The sequence below is a fragment of the Cervus elaphus genome, chromosome 23 (assembly GCF_910594005.1).
Source record: "Cervus elaphus chromosome 23, mCerEla1.1, whole genome shotgun sequence".
Lineage (NCBI taxonomy): Eukaryota > Metazoa > Chordata > Mammalia > Artiodactyla > Cervidae > Cervus > Cervus elaphus.
In genome coordinates, this window is record NC_057837.1 from 18,357,514 (window position 1) to 18,381,216 (window position 23,703).

Below are 23,703 nucleotides of genomic sequence, written 5' to 3' on the forward strand. Positions count from 1 at the left end.
AAAACACTTACTCCTTGGAAGGAAAGTTGTGACCAACCTAGACAGCATATTCAGAGAAGGCAATGGCAACCCACTCCAGTACTCTTGCCTGGAAAATCCCATGGACGGAGGAGCCTGGTTGACTGCAGTCCATGGGATTGTGAAGAGTCGGACATAACTGAGCGACTTCACTTTCACTTTTCACTTTCATGCAATGGAGAAGGAAATGGCAACCCACTCCAGTGTTCTTGCCTGGAGAATCCCAGGGACGGCAGAGCATGGTGGGCTGCCGTCTGTGGGGTCGCACAGAGTCGGACACGACTGAAGTGACTTAGCAGCAGCAGACAGCATATTAAAAAGCAGAGACATTACTTTGCCAACAAAGGTCCGTCTAGTCAAGGCTATGGTTTTTCTAGTAGTCATGTATGGATGTGAGAGTTGGACTACGAGTGCCAAAGAATTGATGCTTTTGAACTGTGGTGTTGGAGAAGACTCTTGAGAGTCCCTTGGACTGCAAGGAGATCCAACCAGTCCATCCTAAAGGAGATCAGTCCGGGGTGTTCATTGGAAGGACTGATGCTGAAACTGAAACTCCATTACTTTGGCCATCTGATGTGAAGAGCTAAGTCATTTGAAAAGACCCTGATGCTGGGCAAGACTGAGGGTAGGAGAAGGGGACAACAGAGGATGAGATGGTTGGATGGCATCACTGACTCAATGGACATGAGTTTGGTTGAATTCTGGGAGTTGGTGACGGACAGGAAGGCCTGGTGTGCTGCGGTTCATGGGGTTGCAAAGAGTTGGACATGACTAAGCAACTGAACTGAACTGAAAGAAATATACTAGCAAAATAAACTAGCTATTATTATTAGGAAAGAAGGGGGCGACAGAGGATAAGATGGTTGGATGGCAATATCAACTCAAAGGACAAGAATTTGAGCAAAGTCTGGGAGATAGTGGAGGACAGGGAAGCCTGGCATGCCAGTCCCTGGGGTTGCAAAGAGTCAGACATGACTTAGAGACAGAACAACACAACTAGCTATTATATACAAAGTTATCAAAATGTGAGTACAGATTATATAAAAAATTATTATTCAAATCAAACAAAATGGTCACCAATATTAATAGTTCACAAATTATTTTTACTTATGTCCCTTAAACCCTGAATTACCTTCAAGAATAAGTTACATGTCAAAGTAGCATATTTTCTTGAATTAGCTAAGGAACAATGAAGATTTAGCATTTACTGAAAAAAAAAAATCAGTGTTCTATCTTCTCCTCCTAATTTATGTTACTTTTTAGAGCTAAGTGAATACAAATATTATGATCAAAAAAATTAAATTATGGCACTTAAAAATAACCAGGAGAAAGAATACATAAAATTAAAGAGCAACAGAAAGAAAGTCAAAAATAAAATGAAAATTTTTATTTTACAATCTTAAAAGGAATATTTCCTCCTTTAGTAAGAGCTGCTCAAGTCACGGAATCAGCATACTAAGGTTTAAAAAACAAGATTCAATGAAACACTGAGCTTGAGCTAGATGTACTCAGCCAATAATAAATATAACAAATCAACCTAACACGATGCAGACCATCATATACAAATATGATGTTGCTGGCCAATTAGCAATAACAAACGTTGCTTGTTTTGTTTTCTGACAGCTATTCATATTATTCCTGGTCCTACTTAGGACAGAGGAGGTAGACTTTTGGCACACCTGGCAGAACAATGAGAAATGCCATCCCAATTTTCCACCAGTTTGAAACAGCAAACATGTAAGGCATACACTGAAACCTATCCCTTGTTAAATCAATCGTTCCTACTCCAATCCCTCACTGCAAGCCAGGCCTGTTTTCCTCGAAGGTGCTTCTCTAACACACCATTGGCATCTACAGCAGACAGGGTAAGGAAGGAGTGAGCAGACTGCAATCCCTGAACAATACTCCGCGGTGGCTTCCTCTGCTCCACAGAGTCCTCTTGTTCCTAAAACTACAGAGGGTGTCAGAAAGGTGGAATTTTACATTAGAACTAAGTCTCTCAAGGCACTGTGCTGACCTTGATGCTCGTGAGTTTCTGCTCCTTGTATCTTTCCTTCCTATCTTGGCTGAAACTTTGAGAATTGGTCATCTACACAGCAGAGTTATTGAGCCTTCCGAGTCAGGCCTTGGGCTGCATCAGGAGCTGTAAGGCATGAAACCTCAGACAGCACACCCTCTCCCAGGACTCCATCCGGGTTCCCTCACTCAGACAAGAGCTTCATGGCAGCATTATCAATTCCCAAGACACATGGGACAAAGAAAGGGCAGGGGGCCATCATTGCTGCTTTCAGAGAAGATTACACATTGTGAGATAAATGAGAAAACATGAGTATGGTGAGCCTATTATGCCAAGGAATTACGCTCAGTTTTATTAGGTATGATCATGACATTTGGTTATTTTAGATAATATGCATAAGCACTGCATACCCAGAAGAAAGGAGGAATGAGATGACATGATGTCTGAGATCTGTAGAGCTGCTTAAAATTCTTTCACAAAAAGGGAAAAAGAAAAATTAAAAAAATATAAATTTTGTAGCAAGTACTACAAAATCTTAATTTTAGGTTTTTATAAATGTCAAAGTCTTATTCTACTCTTACATATGTCTGAAATCTTTCATCACAAAAGAAATGATATGTTCCCATTACCCATTTAAGGATTATATTACTTCCAAAGGCTCTATGTGTAACTTTTAAGACTACCTGTATATACAGTAATTTTGCTTGTCACTATTTTGGCTTTGGGAAAGGGTTTTCTCCTGGCTAGGTGATATAAAATAGACTCTCTTAACTTATCACCAACAGTTTTTCCAGGGGGAGAGGAGTAGACTATAGTCTTATATACGTATCAACATATACACTTAGACAAGACTCCAACTTCAATTTTTTAAAAAAACAATCAACATAAAAAATAATTCAAAGCAAGAAAATACCCAAGTCACAGTACTTAAACCTTGACAATCTTACAAGCCAGCCTACAGCCCTTGGATACTGTTACCACTTGATCTCTATTTGCTTTTGGATACAGACAGAAGGGGCAGGCTCCACTGATACCTGGGAAGTTATAAAAGAGAAAAACCTCAAACTGAGGACGCTAGCCTCCCTCCCTCAGTCAGCAGAGCAGAGGTGTGAGGGCCAAGAGCAAGCTTAAGTTTTCACATCTTTATAACTGGGATGATTTGCAGCGTTAACTTGATTAGCAGAAGCCCTGGAAAGGCCTGGATAGGCAAAACTACTACTATCGAATGACCAGAGGCAAAGGATCAGACCCACTGAAACTTTGGGTTATATCTTTTGTTCTCACACTGTTTAATGATTAAAAGACCATGTGAAAAGGAAAGTAAGTGTCACAAATTCCGCTTTATACAAGACTGAATTTAAGTCTAAATCATCTGGGAATTCATAATCCTCTAGTTTAAAATAAGTGGCAAGAATATACAAAATATCAGGAATTATTCAGAAGAGTCAGTCACTTTTAGCATACATTATAGGCTTAATGAATGAAGATTTCAGCTTGATTTCCTAATCCTTCTATCATATAATATTGCATAATAATGAATACTCACAAATGAACTGCTTCAGGCATTACAAGAATCCAAATTGATAATAACGTTTAGAAAATTTTGACTGCTAAGAACTGTGTCCTAATTCTGCAAAACATCATGATCCATAAAGGATTTATGGCCTCACATCCATGGAGGATAACTCTTATTTAATCAAAAGAATCAATGAATCAGCATACAGATTTCTTCTTAACCTCTTAACATTCCTAGTATGTGAAAGATAAACACCGTGATATAATTTTTGATCAAGTGTTTTAAATATATGGAAAATAGAATAAGATAGCAGGTCTATGAACTTGCTATCCAGATGTAATGACTATCAACATGTGATATACTTGAGATTTTTAAGGGAGTAAACATTATGAATGTAAACCATAGCCTTTTCCTTGCTCTGTGGTTCAGCCTTCTCACAAGTCTCTGTCTCTGAGCCCTTCTATTTTATTTAACTCTCCAAACTTCCCCACACCCCAGCTCACACTCTTTTGTCTCCCAGAGCCATCTTTCTCTTTCACAGGAAAACTCTTGAAGAATCTATTCTTCCAATTTCTACCTTCTCTCTCTCTTAATTATTTTGTAACCTACTAAAGCCTGGTTTCTGTTAACTATAGACTCCTATGAAATTTCAAAAACCTCATTAATCCGAGGTTATTTTTCAGACTTTACATTGCTTGACATCTTCAGCAACTTCTGACCGAGGCTACAGAGCTGGGTGTCACCCAGGCTGAAGGCTGGAGGAAAAGGCGGGTAAAGGACGGGAAAGCAGTACCTACAGGGAGAGAAGTGGGCGCAGGAGGACGAGTTGCTCTCAACTAGCACTTCAGCAAAAGGTGAACTAGAGATCTGGAATCACAGTTATAAAAACTCTAGTTCCATTTTTGTCTTTTCTGAAATATTTGTCACCAAGGCAGGCAGGATTGGACTTCCTTGGTGGCTCAGACAGTAAAGAATCTGCCTGCAATGCAGGAGACCCAGATTCAATCCCTAGGTTGGGAAGATCCTCTGGAGAAGGAAATGGCAACCCACTCCAGTGTTCTTGCCCAGAGAATCCCATAGACAGAAGAGCCTGGCGGGCTCCCGTCCATGGGGTCACAAAGAGTCAGACATGACTGGGTGACTAACACACTTGGTACTTTGAAATGGTAAATAATTGTGATGTGTGAAAAAGCATGACACATAACTGTATGATCTTAATTACATAAAAATGGATGCTTGGTTGTGTAAATACACAAATGAGATCTAAAAGGACGCATCAGATGGTAAAGTGCTTATGATTCTGGATGACTTTGGTTTTTGTTTTGGTTTCCTATTATGCACAGGTTAACTTTTAAGAAATAAATGTAATTTTAAAAACCTTAAAAGAAAACTCTTCTTAGAAGACTCCATATTAATCAAAAGATATATGTATATTCTATTAATACTCTTTTGGCAGACAAAAAGACAATAGGATAAACATCAAGATGCTAACAACAATTAAATTTCTGCCTGTAAAGACTACAGGTGGCATTAATTTTCTTCTTCATTTAATAATACACATTTTGCCCATTTTCTACAATGAACTTTTTTTTTTTTTTTTTAATGAGAAAAAGGCTGCTTTCTTGAAAAATAGCATGGTCTGTATGCCTGTTTTCCAGGGTGACAAAGAAGGGTGTTGCCAGGGAGATGCAGCTACACAGAGCACTAGTGAGGAGGAAACCCCAGGGAGCGAGTGGGTGTTGGGAGCCTCAAAGAGGAAAGAAGGGCAGGCTGGGTGCAGGGCGTTTTGGAAAAGTCCAGGCCATGCAGGAACCAGGCTGGCCGGAGACAACCCAGGAGTTGCCTGGCACTGCCGCGGGCCTTCCAGGCAGCCATCGGTCCTTCCTAGTCTCTCTTCCAGATACTGCAAAGTCTCTCTACTGCTCGAACTCTCGTCACTGTGATGCCACCCAAATGGGGTCCCCGCTCCCAGCTTGCTGATGTCCCACCCAACACCACCTGGCCACAGGTATCCTGCTTTGGTGAACACTTAGAACATGGGATGGTCCACTCTCTCAGATGCATACCACCCTCCACTTAACCCTGACCAGCTCCACTTCCCAGCCCAGACACAGCTCCACTTGGCCTCAACGCCAGCAGTTCCTGCCACCATCCTCTACCTTCTGTATACTCTTCCCTGGCCTAGAGAATATGCTTCCCTCTCCTTATATACCCAGTGACCTCCACTCACCCTTCGTAATAAAACCCTCTACAGAGCACTCTGAATATTCAGGAAATCAACCCTGAATATTCACTGGAAGGACTGATGCTCAAGCTGAAGCTCCAATACTTTGGCCCTTGATAGCAAAGAACTGACTCACTGGAAAAGACCTTGATGTTGGGAAAGATAGAAGGCAGGAGGAGAAGGGGACAACAGAAGACGAGACGGTTGGATAGTATCACTGACTCAATGGACATGAGTTTGAACAAGCTTCGGGAGATGGTGATGGACAGGGAAGCCTGGCGTGTTGCAGTCCATGGCGTCACAGAGAGTTGGACATGACTGAGTGACTGAACGACAACAGAGCACTCCTGGTCACCCAGCTGCTTCCCCTCTGACAACTCAGTCATTTCTATGTAACATTTTGCAGCACTTCTTACATGGCGAGACTTATTCCTTAAACACACTAAACCGAGAGACATCAAGTCCAGGAAATCCAGAGCCTCATGCATCCAAAACACCACCTAGATACGGAAGGGGCTCAGTAAGTAGTTGATGAACTAAATAAATGTATCTCTTTTTACTATATACTTTTATAGATATCTCAGAAATGAGGTTTAAGAGCTGAAAAACAGCTAACTCATATTGGTGCTCTCTAAATGAAACCAAGTCAAAGTTTAAGGCCTAACTAAAAAGAAAGTAAAGATTAAACCAAGTATATACTGGGCAAATGGCAAGATTTCTGTCATCTTTAGAGGTGAGAATACAAAACTACATCAATTTGGAATTACCAACCTTACCAAATAGTAATTTGAGGGCTACACACGATGCAGGGGGTTTTGTTTCTCTTTTACATAGTGTATGTTACAATGCAAAAGTAATTCAAACATATCTTCTCTTGGAAGGCAAATCAGTAAGAATGGCTGATACCCAGGGAACAGGGGAAACTTAAGATTAATGGCCAGAAAACAGAATCTGCGAATAATTCTCATTTCCACACAGGCTGACTTTCACGGATGCCTGCCTGATGCCTACGTTGAGTTTACCTGAGCTAAAGTGGGGATTGAATTTTGACCAGTCTGCATCTGCATGTGAGCAGATTCGCTCTCTGCCACAGAATCTGGTAAACTTCCATCCTGCTGAGAGTCAATTGTTTCCATGGTCATTTGTCTGAAAAGACAATAAAAAGGAAGAAGAATTAAGGCCCTATCTGAAATATCTGTTTTCACCTGGCTTTCTGGTTGATATTCATTTCTATCATCCAATTGTTCTACCTTGTTTTTCCAGAAATAGATTCAGTGGCAAAGCTCTAACTCTCCAAACGTAAAGGTACCTTCTCTGCTCACTGGATATGAACACTATACCAAGGGAGCACTGCACAATGTCCCATGGGAATTAGTTTATTTGAAAAATTTTTAATCTTACAATAAAGTCTCCGTGATAATTATTTTAAGCTCTCTAGCATAAATTAGTGATAAAGCTAGATTTTATATTTTACATGCAGTTTACACATCCTATGACTCTCATGGCCTAATAAACCTGCTTTATACTATGATTTAGTATGAAAGAATTTCCACATTACCTACATTAAATGTGTTATTATATAAAGATGTGTCTGACTTTGTCAGCACTAAATAGTTTCTGATTTAAAAAAACGTCAAATAGAATCACTCAGAGCAGACCACTTGTCCTGCAGCTCCCCCTTCACTTAAAGAGGAGAATCTAATTTTTCCAGGAAAAACTTGTACATTTTTTGCTTATAATTTCAACTTAAGTTAATGATTTCTATACAGGCTCTTTCTAGACAGAAGGTAAGCCATATTATAATGTTACCCTACTACGAGAACATATAAAATGCAAATAAAATCAACAAAAAAATTTTTTTTAAACTTACAGGAACTACTCCCTGCAATAGTGTACTTTTCAATCATTAATAATATAGTGTGTTTTTTTTCACCTCAGTAGCCTAAATATATATCCCAAAAGTATGCAGGCAACTTAGAACTTTAAATTGAAATGTCCAGATGTTTTTTCCAGACTGAATTCTTTTGCATTTCAAGAGCTATCACCTGAATCCAAGTCTTCTGTTCTCAAGGCTGTCTGCTATAGTCTGCACTACACCTAGAATTATTTCTCTCTATTCAAACAGTTTAATACTTACAACTGACCGTGACAGTTTAGAGCAATTATAAAAATCTAGAGTCTACAATGAAAAGATGTCTTTCCCTCAACATTCCCCAATTCTTTTATCTCTTATTATTTCCCAGCATGGACCTTCTAATTCTAGGTAAGCAGAGGCCATCCCCCTGCAAAAACTGCCAATTCCTGAGGTTCCACTTTTGCTTGTGAGCAGTTTCCAAGGAGAATACCTAGAACATTTGATTCTGCAGGATATGAAAAGGTATTATCTGGGAAAGAGTGTAACAGGAAAAACGCTTGGTCAGAGTTTAAAATATCTGGGATTAAAAGGGTTTCTTGGCCGCAGAACTTTCTCTGAAGCTTGACTATTCCAGTTTGACTTGGGAAGGATGATGCAGATCCAGTCAACAGCATTTTCCAAAAGAACTATCCCAAACCCTTTTCCCACAAAGCAAGTCCTAGCAGAAGTGGTTTGGGAAGAGTGTGAGAGATGTTGTCTTCTGCTTCTTCTTATACCTTTATTAAAAGCTCTTCAGGTTCTGTCAAGAACTTGAGTCTCCACTCAAACATTACCCTCTGAAAGGCCTTTCCCTTTCAGAAACATTCATTTAGCACCATTTACATGACAGACCCTGAGAGTACAAAAGTGGGTACGTCACAATCCTTGCTCTCAAAGACACTGTTCTCCACTTGGGCCTTAGATTCTCCAAGAGTCCTCAGACAACCTGTCTTGGAATTGACAAACACACCTGTAAAGAGAAAAAAAAGCAGATCCCCAGGCTTGACCCCAAACCTACTGATTCAAACTTTCTGGCCTGTGAAGTTGCTCAGTCGTGTCCGACTCTTCGCGACCCCACGGACTGTAGCCTACCAGGCTCCTCAGTCCATGGAATTTTCCAGGACAGAGTACTGGAGTGGGTTGCCATTTCCCTCTCCAGGGGATCTTCCCAACCCAGGGATCAAACCTTGGTCTCCCGGCACTACAGGCAGACACTTTGCCTCAAACTTTCTAAGGGGTCTAATTTTTATATTTAAGAGATTGTGATAGCTATTAAAATTTGAGGAAAACTTAGCTTATTCGTAAATGCTATTGGTTAGACCCGTAATGAACACAAATTGTGTGAAGGATGCTATGTATGAAATGCTTTGTGAAACACAGGAAAACTGAAATAGACCTGAGGATGGGACCATATGAGTTGTACGCTGAAGAAGGAGAGGGTAGAAAAGAACAGGACAACCAAGAGAGGAAGGAAAATACAGAGCATGTTTGGAAAACAGAGTAGCTGACTACAGTGGACAACCTGGTGAGGCATGCAGGAGCCTGCTGGTTTTCATCCTTAACAACTTCTAAAGGGCAATATAGTTAGTTCTTCTTATAGAGGTGAGGAAAAGGAGGCATAAAGAGGTTTAGAATCTGATTTTCCACAAAGGGATTGAGTAGCAAAGCCAGGTTTCGAACCGAGGTCTTTTCCCAAAGCATATTCTCAATGACCAAACCAAACTGCCATTCAATCTCTCTCACAACATAAGCTCACTTTACCTTTACAGCCTCATCTCCAGTCACTCCATTCCTTCCCACATTCTGCATTCCAGCCTCCTTACGAGCCAGGTCTTTGGTCGAATACACATCTTATTTCCTCAATTCTAATTTTCTATATCTGTACTTCTCTCTTCCTCGGATGCCCTTCAGTCTTTCTTTGTCCAATGGACACATTTCTACTCATTCTTCGAAGTCTGGATCAAGGACACCATCTTTAAAAAGTCTATTCTGATAGCCTTGGGCAGAATTATTCTGTCCTGAGTTCCCAAAGCATCTTGTGCAATCCCTCCATTTCAGCACTTGTCTAGCATATTCATCTGTCCACAAAGTTCTAGCAACAGTGTGAGGAACAGACACAACACCTTAGATTTCAATGTATTCCCAGTGCCTAGAATAGAATCTACCATAATCATTAAGGGAATTAATTAATCAACTATTCCAGAAGACTATATGACTGTCAGGTGTTAAAATAATAACAAGGAGGTTCAGAGAGATTCGGTGTCTTTCTCCAGGGCTCACAGAAGACTGCATGACAGCGGGTGAACAGGAGGTCCGGTGTTCATGACTCCAGGGTTCCTTCCACAGCTGGCACCCTGAGCAGTATCCCCGTGTAGACACGTCTTACAAAAATGGTGTGCTTCTCAGTATGCTGCCACTACTGTCCAGTCTCCACTCAGATGGGCCTTGCCTTTCACAGGAGGATGTACACACTCTGATTTTATCCGGTTTTATTCTCCTGCAGTGCCTTGTACAGGGCCCAGTGCATGTCATTCAGTCCAAGTTTGTTACTAAATCAATTTATTTGAAAGTAAAAATCTACAGAAGAGCAAGGTCAGCGCTACCAATTTACACAGCCTGTCATCTTCAAATAAGTTCATTCTGCTGATCTATACCCAACTCCTCTCCTAAACCCACTAAAAGCCAACCCCAGACCAAGACTCGGGGCAGAAGATTCAACTAACATTGAAGTGCTCAACTTGGGTCAGGCACTGTACTGGGCATTTTCAGACACTAATCCAGCAGGAAATAAAGGGCCCGGACCTCAGATGGAAATGACACATATCAACACTAATATCTGTAAATCAGTCTCAACTAGTTTCAATGGAATTTGTTTACCAAGTGTAAGAGAAAGACCCATTTTAATCTTGCACTGTTCACTTACCTACTTTATAGCAAAAATTAAAGAGGTGAATCATATGATATTTCCCCCCAAATCTCACTTTCTATACCAAATTTTAAAAACAGTTGTACTAGTATTAATAATCTGTATATTAATTAATTATATAATATTTCAATCTTAAATACAAATGAGAAAAAGACCAATTAGGAAATAGAAATTATGGAATATTTAAAAATAAACACATACAAAATGATAAAAATGAAAAAAAAGTTAAAAGTCCATTAAGCACTATAATCTACAAGTAAGCAAAATACTGGCAAACATTTGGTCTACAATTCTAAAGAACAGATAAGGATTTGCTAACATGGGCATATTTAAACTTATAAATGATTAATGGTAGTAGCAACATTCTTTTCTTATGAAAGTTAAATATTTCTTCTGAAATCTTTATTTATTAACAAACCATTCTCTTCTTCAGTAGAAAAGTAAATGTTATCCCAACATGTTTTGAAAAGTTGGGATTTATTTTAACAAATGTTAATATAATCATTGTTTTAAAAGAACAGGATCCACACAGTTGCACAGTTTTCAAAGTCTTCTAGGGTGAACTACCTTTAGTGTGGGTAGAATTGTATTTGTGGGTTACTCTGTTATTTTCTAGGTTTTCAGTAGAACATCTATGTCATATTTCAAAAACTCCCCAAAATACTGAACTACAGCAAACAGTACAGTACTGTTTATATATGATTTATATAACACACTTGGAAGAAATGAATACAAAGGAGTATATTTGTAAAAATTATGTTTTTATAATTATAGAAATATTGAGATAATTAATGACCAAAGTTATTTTGGCATATCTATGTACCAAGCACACACAAGATATTTAAAAAGAAGAAAAAATGAGAAGAAAAAGGAAAAACATTTTTGAAGAATTCTATTCTAGGTACCCAGGAAGATATTCTTTAAAGAAAGGAAGAAAAAAAAAGAAAGAAAGAAACAAAGAAAAGACATACAAGCCAAAAATATCTAAATGAAAAATAAAAGTAGCTTCCTAGTTATAATTAAAGTGTACAATTAATAACTTTGAAAATCTTAGTTGTATCCAATTTGCAAAGACAAATTATACTGCAGAGCAACTATATTTATCCATGCAAAACTTTTTCACCTGCTTAAAAAACAGAATTCAGCAACAAAAGGAAAAATGATTAAAGTTGTTTTTATTATGTCTTTTTAAACAGTTTTATAAAAACTGTCATGAAAAATTCATTTACTTTTGGCTGCTAGATCCAACTGATGAACCAGAATGTCTCTGAAAATAACTAAAACAAAATCTGAAAAATAATATTTGGATTTCCAGAAAACATTGGTAGAGATGTGCTGTTTTACAACTTTAGGTACAGGTGTTGACTAAAGGCAAGAATGAAAATGAAAACTCTGTCCACTTCCGTATATACCATCTCGTTTGTAACTGAAAAGGCCAGCACTTAGAACGAGCTGACCATGAGTGACCACTCAACTCCTATGTTGCCTAGCACAACTCATAGTAGACGACAAACTCCCTAATTTAAGAGCTGAGCAATTTGGGTACATACTATTATAGTTTTATTGTAAATATACACACACACACACACACACACACACACACACACACACCCATATAGATACACAAACACATATACATATATACACACACCATTAATTTATCCATTTTAATTTTAAGCTAAGAACTTTCAAAAGAATAGAAAAATAACATATCCACCTACCTTAGATTTGTCTTCATATATTTTTTCCTGCCACATCTGCTCATTATTAAGACATTTATAATCAATGCTTTGCTCCTTCCTGTTTTCTTCTGTATTTATCCTGCAGTAAAATTATAATGTTGAATTGGGAGATCATAAGATTTTATTTAAAAAAAATTAAAATCTCTCACAACTACAACAAAATACCCTAGTTCCATAAAATTAAAAAAAAAAAAAGCATAGAAAGCTGAAAATGTTTGTATTTTCTTTTTCAAACTTACTTCTACCCAATTTCCTTATCTTCGGAGGAAAAAAAATTTCAGAAAAATTAAATTGTGTGCTATTTATCAGATGATTTTCTATTGAACAGAGCAGTGCTGTTTGAATCATGTAATACACACTGCAACATGCTTCTATCAGCTCTATTTTACAATGATAATAAACACTTAATAAACTGAATGAATTATCATTTTCTCAAATTTCATTTCACTGAAAACAAATTTGTCAACTGTTTTTCATATACCTTAACTTCAAAACTGGGTCTTGTTAAAAAATTTTAACTCCAAACAAAATAGTAATTTGTCCTTTAGAATCTCCTCTGACAGCCTTCAGTCTATTTTAAAAAGCTGTTTTAGACACTGTAGAAATTAAACTCCATTTTTTTTTACTACTATCTCCTTAAAACATTACAGCATACTAACACATATATATGGAATATGGTAACGATAACCCTATATGCAAAACAGAAAAAGAGACACAGAAATACAGAACAGACTTTTGAACTCTGTGGGAGATTGTGAGGGTGGGATATTTCAAAAGAACAGCATGTATACTATCTATCGTGAAACAGATCACCAGCCCAGGTGGGATGCATGAGACAAGTGCTCGGGCCTGGTGCACTGGGAAGACCCAGAGGAATCGGGTGGAGAGGGAGGTGGGAGGGGGTGTCAGGATGGGGAATACGTGTAAATCTATGGCTGATTCATATCACTGTATGACAAAACCCACTGAAATGTTGTGAAGTAATTAGCCTCCAACTAATTAAAAAAATAAATAAAATTTTAAAAAAAAACAAAAAAAAATAAAAAGCTGTTTTAGACACTGTAGAAATTAAACTCCATTTTTTTTCACTACTATCTCCTTAAAATGCACATCTGACACGCTGCTGCTGCTGCGCTGTGCTCAGTCGTGTCTGACTCCTTGCGACCACATGGACTGCAGCCTGCCAGGCTCCTCTGTCCATGGAATGCTCCAGGCAAAAGCACTAGAGTGGGTTGCCATTTCCTCCTCCCTCAGGGATCAAACCTGCATCTTTTGTGTCTCCTGCACTGGCAGGTGGATTCTCTACCACTGCGCCACCAGGGAAGCCCTCCACATGCTGAATGAAATAAAATCGACAAAGAAAAAGACCAAAGGAGAGCAGTGAGCTCTCAATTTATTTTAGATTTGAAAAGGCAAACACTGGCATTCCTAAGTTCCTCCTGGGCGTCTATGCCAGCAATGGGTGCTCTGCCACAAACAGGCTATTTTTCAGGGCTCCCTCATAATGGTCCCTTTGTAATGATGTTACACCATCCCACCCAATTTGGAAACTGAGTTGGGAGGCAGGTGTGCCACCCCGCACTAGGGGCACCAGGACAATGATTATTGTTACCACCTGCCCCCACTCTACAACAGGGATGAGAAATGGTAGGGCATTGGAACCAAACCCCACCCCCACCCCAACCAGGCTGCCCCAGTGGCTCAGTTGGTAAAAAATCCACCTGCAGTGCAGGAGACTGCCTGCAATACAGGAAACCAAGGTTCGGTCCCTGGGTCAGGAAGATCCTCCCGGAGAAGGAAATGGCAACCCACTCCAGCCCTTTTTTTAATAGAAGGATAATTGTTTACAGAATTTTGTCATTTTCTGAAAAACCTCAGCGTGAACCAGCCATAGATATACGTATCTCCCCTCCCTTTTAAACCTCCCTCCCCTCTCCCGCCCCATCCCACCCCTCTAGGTTGATACAGAGGCCCTGTTTGAGTTTCCCAAGCCATGCAGCAAATTCCCTTCAGTTATCTATCTTACATATGGTAATGTAAGTTTCCATGTTACTCTTTCCCTACATCTCACCCTCTCCTCCCCTCTCCCCACTCCAGCACTCTTGCCTGGAAAATCCCATGGACAGAAGAAGCCTGGTGGGCTCCAGTCCATAGGGTTGCAAAGAGTCAGACACGACTGAACCGACTTAGCACAATAAATAAATTGGCACCCAAGGTACGCCAGCCCTTGTGCTAGGCACCCAGACAATAAAATGTCTCTGATCTCCAGGAGCTTGGATTCTAATGAGGAAGACAGACATTTAAGCAAGGAATAATGATAATATTATCTGAATAATGATGATGGGCATGACACCATCCAGTAGTACTCTGGCCACCAGATGTGAAGAGCCGACTCATTGGAAAAGACCCTGATGGTGGGAAAGACTGAGGACTGGAGGAGAAGGGGACGACAGAGGATGAGATGGTTGGATGGCATCATTGACTCAATGGACATGAGTTTGAGCAAACTCTGGGAGATGGTGAAGGACAGGGAAGCCTGGCGCGCTGCAGTCCAGGACATTGCAAAGCGTGACGACTGAGCGTCTGAACAACAATAACATGACACCATCTAAGAGGGGAGAAGTCACTCCCAATTTCTCTTGGAAATACCATTTTCTTGAGTTTAATTTCTGAGTAAGCAATACATTATCATTTGGAACTCGAGTAGAAAAAGGCATTTGATCAAGTCCCAGGACCAGCCACCCATTTCCTCTTCCCAACTTCCTGCCACCCCTACCACCAGACATCAAGAGAGAAAATGATTAACCTCACAACAGAACAGTGACCATCAGGTAAACCTGATCCTGACTCAGGCTCATCAAAGAATTATTTCATTCCCAATACTCTCTAAGAAGTCATCAGTGACCACCTGCTTGCCACATCCAAAGCAATGGTTTTTAGTCTCTATCTTCCTTAATACACCTAACAGCATCTCCTACTCGTCAAATTTTGTCCTCCTTGAACTCTTCAGGGCACCAAATTCAAGCTTCCCTGCCAAGTTATCCAGTCCTTTGCCCCAGTCTCCTTTGGCCCACTCTTTAAGGGTTGGTGTTTCCATGCTCCCAGTCACAAAAACAGCCACACTCTCCCTCAAGACTGCTTCATCCTTGCTAGATGAGTCTCACATCTCACCTCCAGCCTGACCCCTCTCTGGTTGAATGCTCAGGAGTATCCGACTCTTTTGCAACGCCATGAAAGCTCCTCTGTGCATGGAATTTTCCAGGCAAGAATACTGGAGAGGGTAGCCATTTCCTCCTCCAGGGGACTCCTTCTGACCCAGGGATTGAACTTTTGTCTCTTTTATTGGCAGTACCACCAGTGCCATCTGGGCCTGTATGTATCTGCCAATTTGACATCTCTCAACAGTTTGTTCACAGATTCTCAAGCCTGAAATATTTAAAACTAACCTCAACTCCTTTGCTCTACATCTCCCTTCCTGCTATATTTTTTATCTCAGTTGGAGGCTGACGTCACCATGGCCCCAGGCACCGTATCTGGGCATCCTCTGCCTTCACTCCCGCTTCCTTTGTCTGGCCCCAGGTCCCGAGGAGGCAGTGCGGTCTAATGGTCATACATGGCAGCCCAGTATGAGATCTAAACAGCATAGCACTGCAGGCTGACTGGGCGTCAACTTGAGTTCTAGCCCTTACTGGACTATGGTTTTTGCAAGAGAGACAAAACTGAAGTCCCATTACAATGAGCATGGTCAAGATGAAAAGAATGTGGAATAAACGGTGGTGCACCTCTAACAGAAGCAGGCAAAGAGAGAACATAGGAATGTACAATCTGTTTCTTGGGCTGTGGTTGAAGAAAGATTTTATCTCTTCAGGAAAGTAGGAGACCCTCACAGGTTAACTATGATTTAAGTAGCAACAGTAAGGTTTGGAAGAAGACAGGAGAAGACTATGAAGTTCATAACGTAAAGCTGGTTCTTCTCAACCAAGTCAATTAAAAAGTTGGGGAAGGGCAGGCTAGCTAGAAAAGAGAAGTACGGTTGACCTTTAAACAATACAGTATTGAAACAGCGTGGGTCCACCTATATGCGGATTCTTTTCAATAGATATATTGGAAATTTGGGGGAAACAGGCAACAATTTGAAAAAACTCTCAGGTGCAACTCATAGCCTACAAATATTGAAAATATTTTTTTTAAAAAAGGTATGTCATGAATGCATAAAATATATGGAGATTCTAATCTAGCTGAACATAGGCATAAGGTGAGTGGTAGGCACTTAATACAATGTATTAGTTTTCTTACTGTTTCATAACTTTCAGAGGGTTACATGACCATACAGTATGCTTCACTCTCATAATTGGAAAAACTGTCATGATAGGTGAGTGTTTTGTTTTTTAATGTAACAATGTGTCCAATACTGTATTATAAATGACTGTAATATTATATGCCATAAATTTCTATAAGGATTCATTCATTAGTGTATGGCCTAGGCTACTGTGCCACTGTCAATGCATGAATCATTATATCTATAAATGAAACTAAATTTCTTTTCATATTATCTTTTCATTTTTGATGTCTAGTGTTAGGAATACATATAACAGCTACAGTGATTTGTATCATCTAAGATAGTATTGATGTACTGACAAATGATTCCTCTTGTCAATTTATAGTACTGATAAATACAGTAGAGTCCTATAAATGTTTCTCTTCCTTATGGTTTTCTAAATAACATTTTCTTTTCTCTAGCTTCTTTAAGAATATAGTATATAATACATATAACATACAAAATACATTTCAATTGACTGTTTATGTTATTGGTGAGGTTTCTGGTCAATAATAGGCTATTAGCAGTTAGGTTTAGGGGAGTCAAAAAGTATATGGGGATATTCAGGGGTTGGCGCCTCTAACCCCCATGTTGTTCAAGAGTCAATACCAAAAGCCATATATGTGAAGTTCACAGGGATGAGCCTGTGATTATTATGTATTTTTAGGTGAAGATGAGTACAGGAAAAACAAAAAATACAGTAGTAACAGGAAATCATGCCACTTTTAACTTTTTGTAATCTTTGTGAGCAAAATTAGAATAAGTTTCAAATAACAATTTTTATACTTCTCTGTAAAAATACAAGCGGTCAGGAATAGTTTTTGTGAATAATTATTTGAAACACTTGTAAATACTGTCTTCACTATTTTGAACATGAATCACTCAGAAAATCAAGCAGCATTCTAATACAGATTCAAGACCACCCAGTTTAATTGCTTCAGATACCTATTACGTGTGTATGCATGCTCACTCAGGTGTGTCAGACTCTTTGTGATCCATGGGCTGCAGGCCTCCAGGCTACCCCTCTCCACGGAATTTCCCAGGCAAGGATACTGGAGTGGGTTGCCATTTCCTCCTCCAGGGGATCTTACTCAACCCAGGGACTGAGCCCATGTCTCCTGCATTAGCAGGCAGATTCTTTACCACAGAGCCACCTCAGATACCTATTATTATTTAAGAAATATTAACTCTTTACTAAAATCACCAGAGGATTAAAAATTATTCAAGCATCTCATTCTCAATTCATTCCCCCCTGGTGCCTGCTTTTGTCTATTTCAGTCAATGAACAGCAGAATCTGCTGCTAAGGAGGAAACGAAAAATGAAATACAAGTAATCATGGCTCCCTTCCCTGCCATGGCCCCAATTCATGAAAGGAAACAAAACTTTCAATCTTTGGGGGAAGTTATTGCTTGACTAATAATCACTGTAGGGTTTTTCAACAGCATGCTCCATTGCTGCACTTTAGGTATATTTCAAAACACCTACCTACATATAAAGTACAACTGCATTGACCACTAACTAGTAAATCAGGGCAAGAGTAGGTAAGACACTGGAATTAGCTAAAGTTTATAGACATGAATTTCAATGTTGTGATACTCAGCTTGGTCCTATCTTGCATATACGAACAAAATTAGTGTCCAAGTGCAGACACATGTCTAAATAAGTTAAACTTCACTCCTCCGATAATTTTAACAAATGAAAAAGCATCCCAAGTGTCTTTATGCATGATACATAGCTGTCCCAATGCCAGAGCTGGAAACTTTCATGATAATCAATGCTATGCTATAAATTACTAAGCATTTCTAGGTGGAAAAAGATAATTTTTGTGCTACCAGTGGAAAAAAATTGAAGCTGTTTGAGAATGTGAGCAAAACTCTATGGCATTTGATATTCTGAGTTAGGATGTTCTAATTTTAAGTCTGCTGAGTTTAAAAAAAAAAACAAAACCAAAAACGTTCACTAAGATAACTTTTAAGAAACTGAGTTTATTTTCAGGAATCCTCAAAAGTAAAAATATCAGAATCACATGAACCCCACTGTTAAAATTTAGCAGGATTTCATTTTGACATTTGATTGGCCTGTTCACTGTTCAGAAAGTGTGCGTGAAGCTGCTTCTCATTTGGGGAGAGAGACTTCAGGAGAGCCTCACAAAAAGTTGCTAGTAAGGTTTTCTTGGAGGCAAGCATTCTTCCTCACCAGTGAGACAGTTATTTTAAACAGTTCCAAATAACCTTACCAGCCCATGCTTCTTTTCAAAACTGTTTTGCATGCACCTTGCCAGTAATTTCCTGTAATGCTCCTGGGATGGTCAGTCAAGAGATTTGCAAAATAGATATTTTTAAAATTTGCTATAACTGAATTATACCGTAAGACTCAACTTGTCTTCATGAGTAATATTAAGATAAATCCCCAGTAATGTCATCCTTAGGTTATTCTCTTCATTCTTATTTTCTACTGGATATCCTATGGCATCATTAAAAGAAAACCCATGAATGAAAGATTTAAAAACAGGGCACTGTTTATTGTACAATTCTCATGGTAAAAAGTATTTTACATACTTTGTGTGCTTTAAAAGGGAATTAACAAAATTATTTAAAATGTATAACTCAGTTCCTTCAAAGTTACCTACATATGTACAATGGATGAGAAACACTTACCCTGAAATCTATATTTTTACAACGTATATACCTGTACTGATAATATTGAAACTGGATTCAACGTAGGATCCTAACTCTTCTCAAAGTTGACTTTTATATGGGTCAATAGCAGTCCCATTAAGTAGAAACAGTTAACAGGATTCAATGACATTTCAGGTTTATTTACTTAATGACCAATACTGATTGCATGTCAAAACATCAACGGTGCAGTTGTTAAGTGTTTGCATTGTTCAGTTTTATTTTTCAAAGTTTATCTAAATAGGCCAAGACACTTGAGCACATTCCCCAGCTGAACTGGCCCAATATTGTAGAGAACACGATGGTGGAGAAAACAGGATCAGGAATATATGTTTATACTGATAAAAGATTCACTCAGGACTCCTTTTGTATGTTAACCTGAAACTCTTCCCTACTACTCATAAAATGTCCATAATTCTAAACATGATTTCATATTTTAATCATACAATGATTTGCGTCAGTAGGAAACTAGTCTATGGAATCTGGAATTTGTTAAATTCACCAGATTTCAGGAAAGCTTCTGGGGCAACAGGGAAACAGAAAGACTAAAGCACTCCTCTTTGTTTACACATTCAATAAAAATTTATTCATACACTCTTACAAAATGTGTACACAAAACATCCGTGTAATTACAACTTCACACTCACCAAAGCAACTCCAGATTGAAGAGCAAGTAATTGCGCAAGCATTAGCTTACTCTTAACTATTTTACAGATGCACCAAAAATGTCTGTGTCATTACCATCACTTAACATGACAATGCTCTCAATGTTTACTTATCCAGGATCAAACCCATTGAAATATCTTCTCAAAAACTATGTCTGGATCACCAAGTAGCTCTTTAGACATCAGTATTTTTAACTACTTCTTATAAAAAGGCCAAAACACATTGTTTGCAGATTGCCTTTCTGTAGTGGAAAGCTGAGCACCGAAGAACTGATGCTTTTGAACTGTGGTGTTGGAGAAGACTCTAGAGAGTCCCTTGGACTGCAAGGAGAGCCAAGCAGTCAATCCTAAAGAAAATCAGTCCTGAATATTCATTGGAAGGACTGACGCTGAAACTGAAACTACAACACTTTGGCCACCTGATGCGAGAACTGACTCGCTGGAAAAGACCCTGATGCTGGGAAAGATTGAAGGCGGGAGGACAAGGGGACGACAGAGGATGAGATGGCTGGATGGCATCACCGACACGATGGACGTAAGTTTGAGTAGGCTCCGGGAGTTGGTGATGGACAGGGAAGCCTGGCTTGCTGCAGTCCATGGGGCTGCAGAGTCGGACACGACTGAGCGACTGAACTGAACTGAGTGAGAAAAAGTTCCTTTTAAGTTCAAAGATTCAAAGACTGTGACTTATGAGGAGAAAGCAGCTTGTTATTCAAAAGCAGCATGGAGACTAGGCCAAAGATGTGGTACCCACAGGGGAACAACCAGAGAACACGACCTTCCTGTCTTCTAACACAGTCTTCACCTTGGACCTCCAGCCCTGCGCATCTCAGTTTGTGTTTACTTCCAGGGAGGGTGGCTGCACTCCCAGGAGCCCGGCGAATGCGGCGGGGAAGCCAGAGGTGTTCGGAAGCCGCTTTGGTGAGCCGCTCGGTTACGGGGCCAGCGGTGTGGGCCGAGCTGGTTCCGCCGGGCGGCATCGCTCACCCACGGGCCGGCCGACCGCCGCTGCCCGAGCCGCGAAGAGAGGGAAGCCGCTCACACTAGGGATCCGCGACCGGCGGGGAGAGCGGTGAAGATGTCCGCGGACGCTCGTCCCTCTGAGTCCGCGGTCAGGACCGCGGTCGCCGGGCTGGCTGCTCCCGGCGCCAGCGGGGCACGGGGAAGGAAGGTGGCGTGCCTTCCAGAAGCACCGCTCGGTCTGTCTCGAGTCGCGAGGATCGGGGGCGGCGGCTCCAGCGAGCGAGCGAAGCCGACCGATCCGCGTCGCCCGCCTGCCCTCCCCTCTCCGGAGCCGGAGCGGCGGCCCCTCGGAAAAAGCCCTTGAGGTGCGCGGGGCAAACGGCCCCCGGCTACCCGCTCCGCCCCGCCCCGCCCCCGCTCCGGCGCCGCCGCCTCAGGCCCCGCGGATCCCGCCGGCCGGCGCGCCACTTACCCGCAGCGAAGCGATTTACGTAGCAGACCTCGTCACTGCTTACGGACGCGAGGAGGTGGGACGACGAGCCCCACCGGGACAGCCGCCGGCCCACGTCGCCCCACGTCAGCGCTGATGCGGCCGCGGCCTCCCCGCCGAGCGCGACCCAACGCGGCGTCGCAGTCGCCCGCCCGCTCGCGACCTGGAGTCCGCGCGTCCACCCGCCCGCCCCGCTCCGCGCCTGTCCCTGCCCAGGGGACGCCGGGGAAATCCACGCTCGAACCCCGCCCCCTGCCGGCCGCCGGTGGGAGTGCAGCGCCGACAATCCAACAATTGAATGGAACGGGGAGGTGGGGAGGGGGATGAGGGGCGGGGCCTGAGGGCGGACTGGGAGGAGGGGTCTGAGGTGGGGAGGAGGGGCCAGGGGCGGGGCCGGGAGAAGGAAGTAGGCTGGGCGGGGAAGAGGGCCGCGTTGTAGGCGGGTTCCGAGGAGGTGCAGAAGAAACCGGAAGTTGCCTAGTGGCACCTGCTCCCGGAAGTCAATCCATTGGAAACTGCTAACCCAGGTGGTGCCGTTGTGTGTGCCGAAGTGGCTTCCCTCTGGATTGTCCCCAGCTGCCAGGCGAGGCCCGGGAGCGCATCCTACGCACACCACCCCGCCGCCGCCGGTCACGAGCCCCGGAGGCCCAGCCCGCCGCCCATCCTCGGCGACCTTGTCAGGGTGCCGGGGTCCCCATTTGGTGATTTGACGGAGGACAGGAAGGCTTTTTGGTAACAAGCGAAACCCCCTCCTGGAAGAGGACAGAGTTTCGTTTTCGTCTAGCTGGAAACCCGGGGTTTTCTAGTAATAGGGGCGGTCCCGGCCGATGAAACGGTCACCTGTGGTATACCAGGAACCCTGTTGTAACGGTGACCCAACGCCCGACCTTAGGTTCTCAGGAGTGGGTCACACCGAGAACTGCCGTCAAGGACACTATTTGAAAAGTTGCTGAGTAAAGAAAATAAGAGCATAAGCCACGTAGTGCAGGTGGAGAAGGGCAGCTTTGAGAAGTAGTAGGATCCCAGTGCGGAGAAGGCAATGGCAACCCACTCCAGTACTCTTGCCTGGAGAATCCCAGGGACGGAGGAGCCTGGTGGGCTGCCGTTTATGGGGTCGCACAGAGTCGGACACGACTGAAGTGAGTTAGCAGCAGCAGCGGCAGCAGCAGGATCCCAGTGCGGTTATCCCAGAAGGGGAGGATCCTGAACTGTTCAGTGTTAGATTATGGCCATTCCGACCTACTGTCAGCAGTAAATGCCTGCTAGCAGAGATGAGAAGGTAATAACCTGGCCAGTTCACGTCCTCCTTTCCACATTGGCTGAGCTTTGAAATTCTTCCAGGACAATAGTCGATGCCTGTCTCCTCCTCCTGTTAAAATTGAGGGACATTACAAAGCTAATAGAAAAGTTAACCAAGTCCTTTTTCTGTGTGTGCTGAGGTAAGGCTGGCACAGGGTATTTATTCTTAAGTAATCAATGAAGCTCATTTTAGTTCAAAAAAAAAAAAAAAGAGAGAGAGAGCCATTAGAAGAAATGAGAAGGAAAAAAAGACCAGAATGCTAAACCTGAAAAGTCATAACCTTTGTTTTGGTCAAGGTTGACCATGTGCTGGAAGAATAGATCTTTAGCTTCCAGTGATTTATGGGGATTTGTGATCACTCTCCTTCCCAAAACATTGTTCTCCACCTACTTGTTTATCACTAAATTTTTTAAAACAAACTATACATTCTTTGTAGATAGAATCCATCATTTAAAAAAAAAGAAAAAAGAAAAGAAATAGAAGTAGATAGAATCCATCAGACAGAGGGTTTCAAATACAAATATGAGTCAGAGGGGGCTGAAAAGAATTTGCAGCCCGTTCCAGTGACAACTCAAGACAGAGCCTGTTTCCCTGTTGTTGTTCAGTTGCTAAGTAGTGACCAACTTTTGGGATCCTGTGGACTCTGCAACTGTGACGCTTTGGGCTCTTCTGTCTTCCACTATCTCCCGGAATTTGCTCAAGTTCATGTCCATTGAGTAGGTAATGCTATCCAGCCATTTCATCCTCTGCTGCCCCCTTCGCCTTTTGCCTTCAGTCTTTCCCAGCATCAGGATCTTTTCCAGTGAGTTGGCTCTTCGAATCAAGTGGCCAAAGTATGGGAGCTTCAGCTTCTTCAGCCTCAGTCCTTCCAGTGAATATGCAGGGTTGATTTCCTTTGGGATTGACTGGTTTGGTCTCCTTGCAGTCCAGGGCACTCTCAAGAGTCTCCTCCAG

At 41.6% G+C, this 23,703-nt stretch overlaps 1 protein-coding gene across 9 annotated transcripts in view; it reads right to left on the reverse strand.

Annotated features, from left to right (window-relative positions):
* The window catches only part of CREM (cAMP responsive element modulator), a 65,804-nt gene extending 44,051 nt beyond the window's left edge, over positions 1-21,753 (reverse strand). Inside the window, exons 1-3 of one of the 9 annotated variants that reach the window (XM_043883251.1) lie at positions 21,432-21,753; positions 12,317-12,416; positions 6,798-6,921 (exon numbers count right to left, since the gene is read on the reverse strand). In XM_043883251.1, coding sequence (XP_043739186.1) covers positions 6,798-6,921; positions 12,317-12,360 — 168 coding nt within the window. In that variant the 5' untranslated portion in view covers positions 12,361-12,416; positions 21,432-21,753. The remainder of the gene's footprint in view (positions 1-6,797; positions 6,922-12,316; positions 12,417-21,431) is intronic. The other 8 variants (XM_043883253.1, XM_043883256.1, XM_043883258.1 and 5 more) reach the window with 8 other exon arrangements.
* Between the last annotated feature and the right edge of the window lie 1,950 nt (positions 21,754-23,703).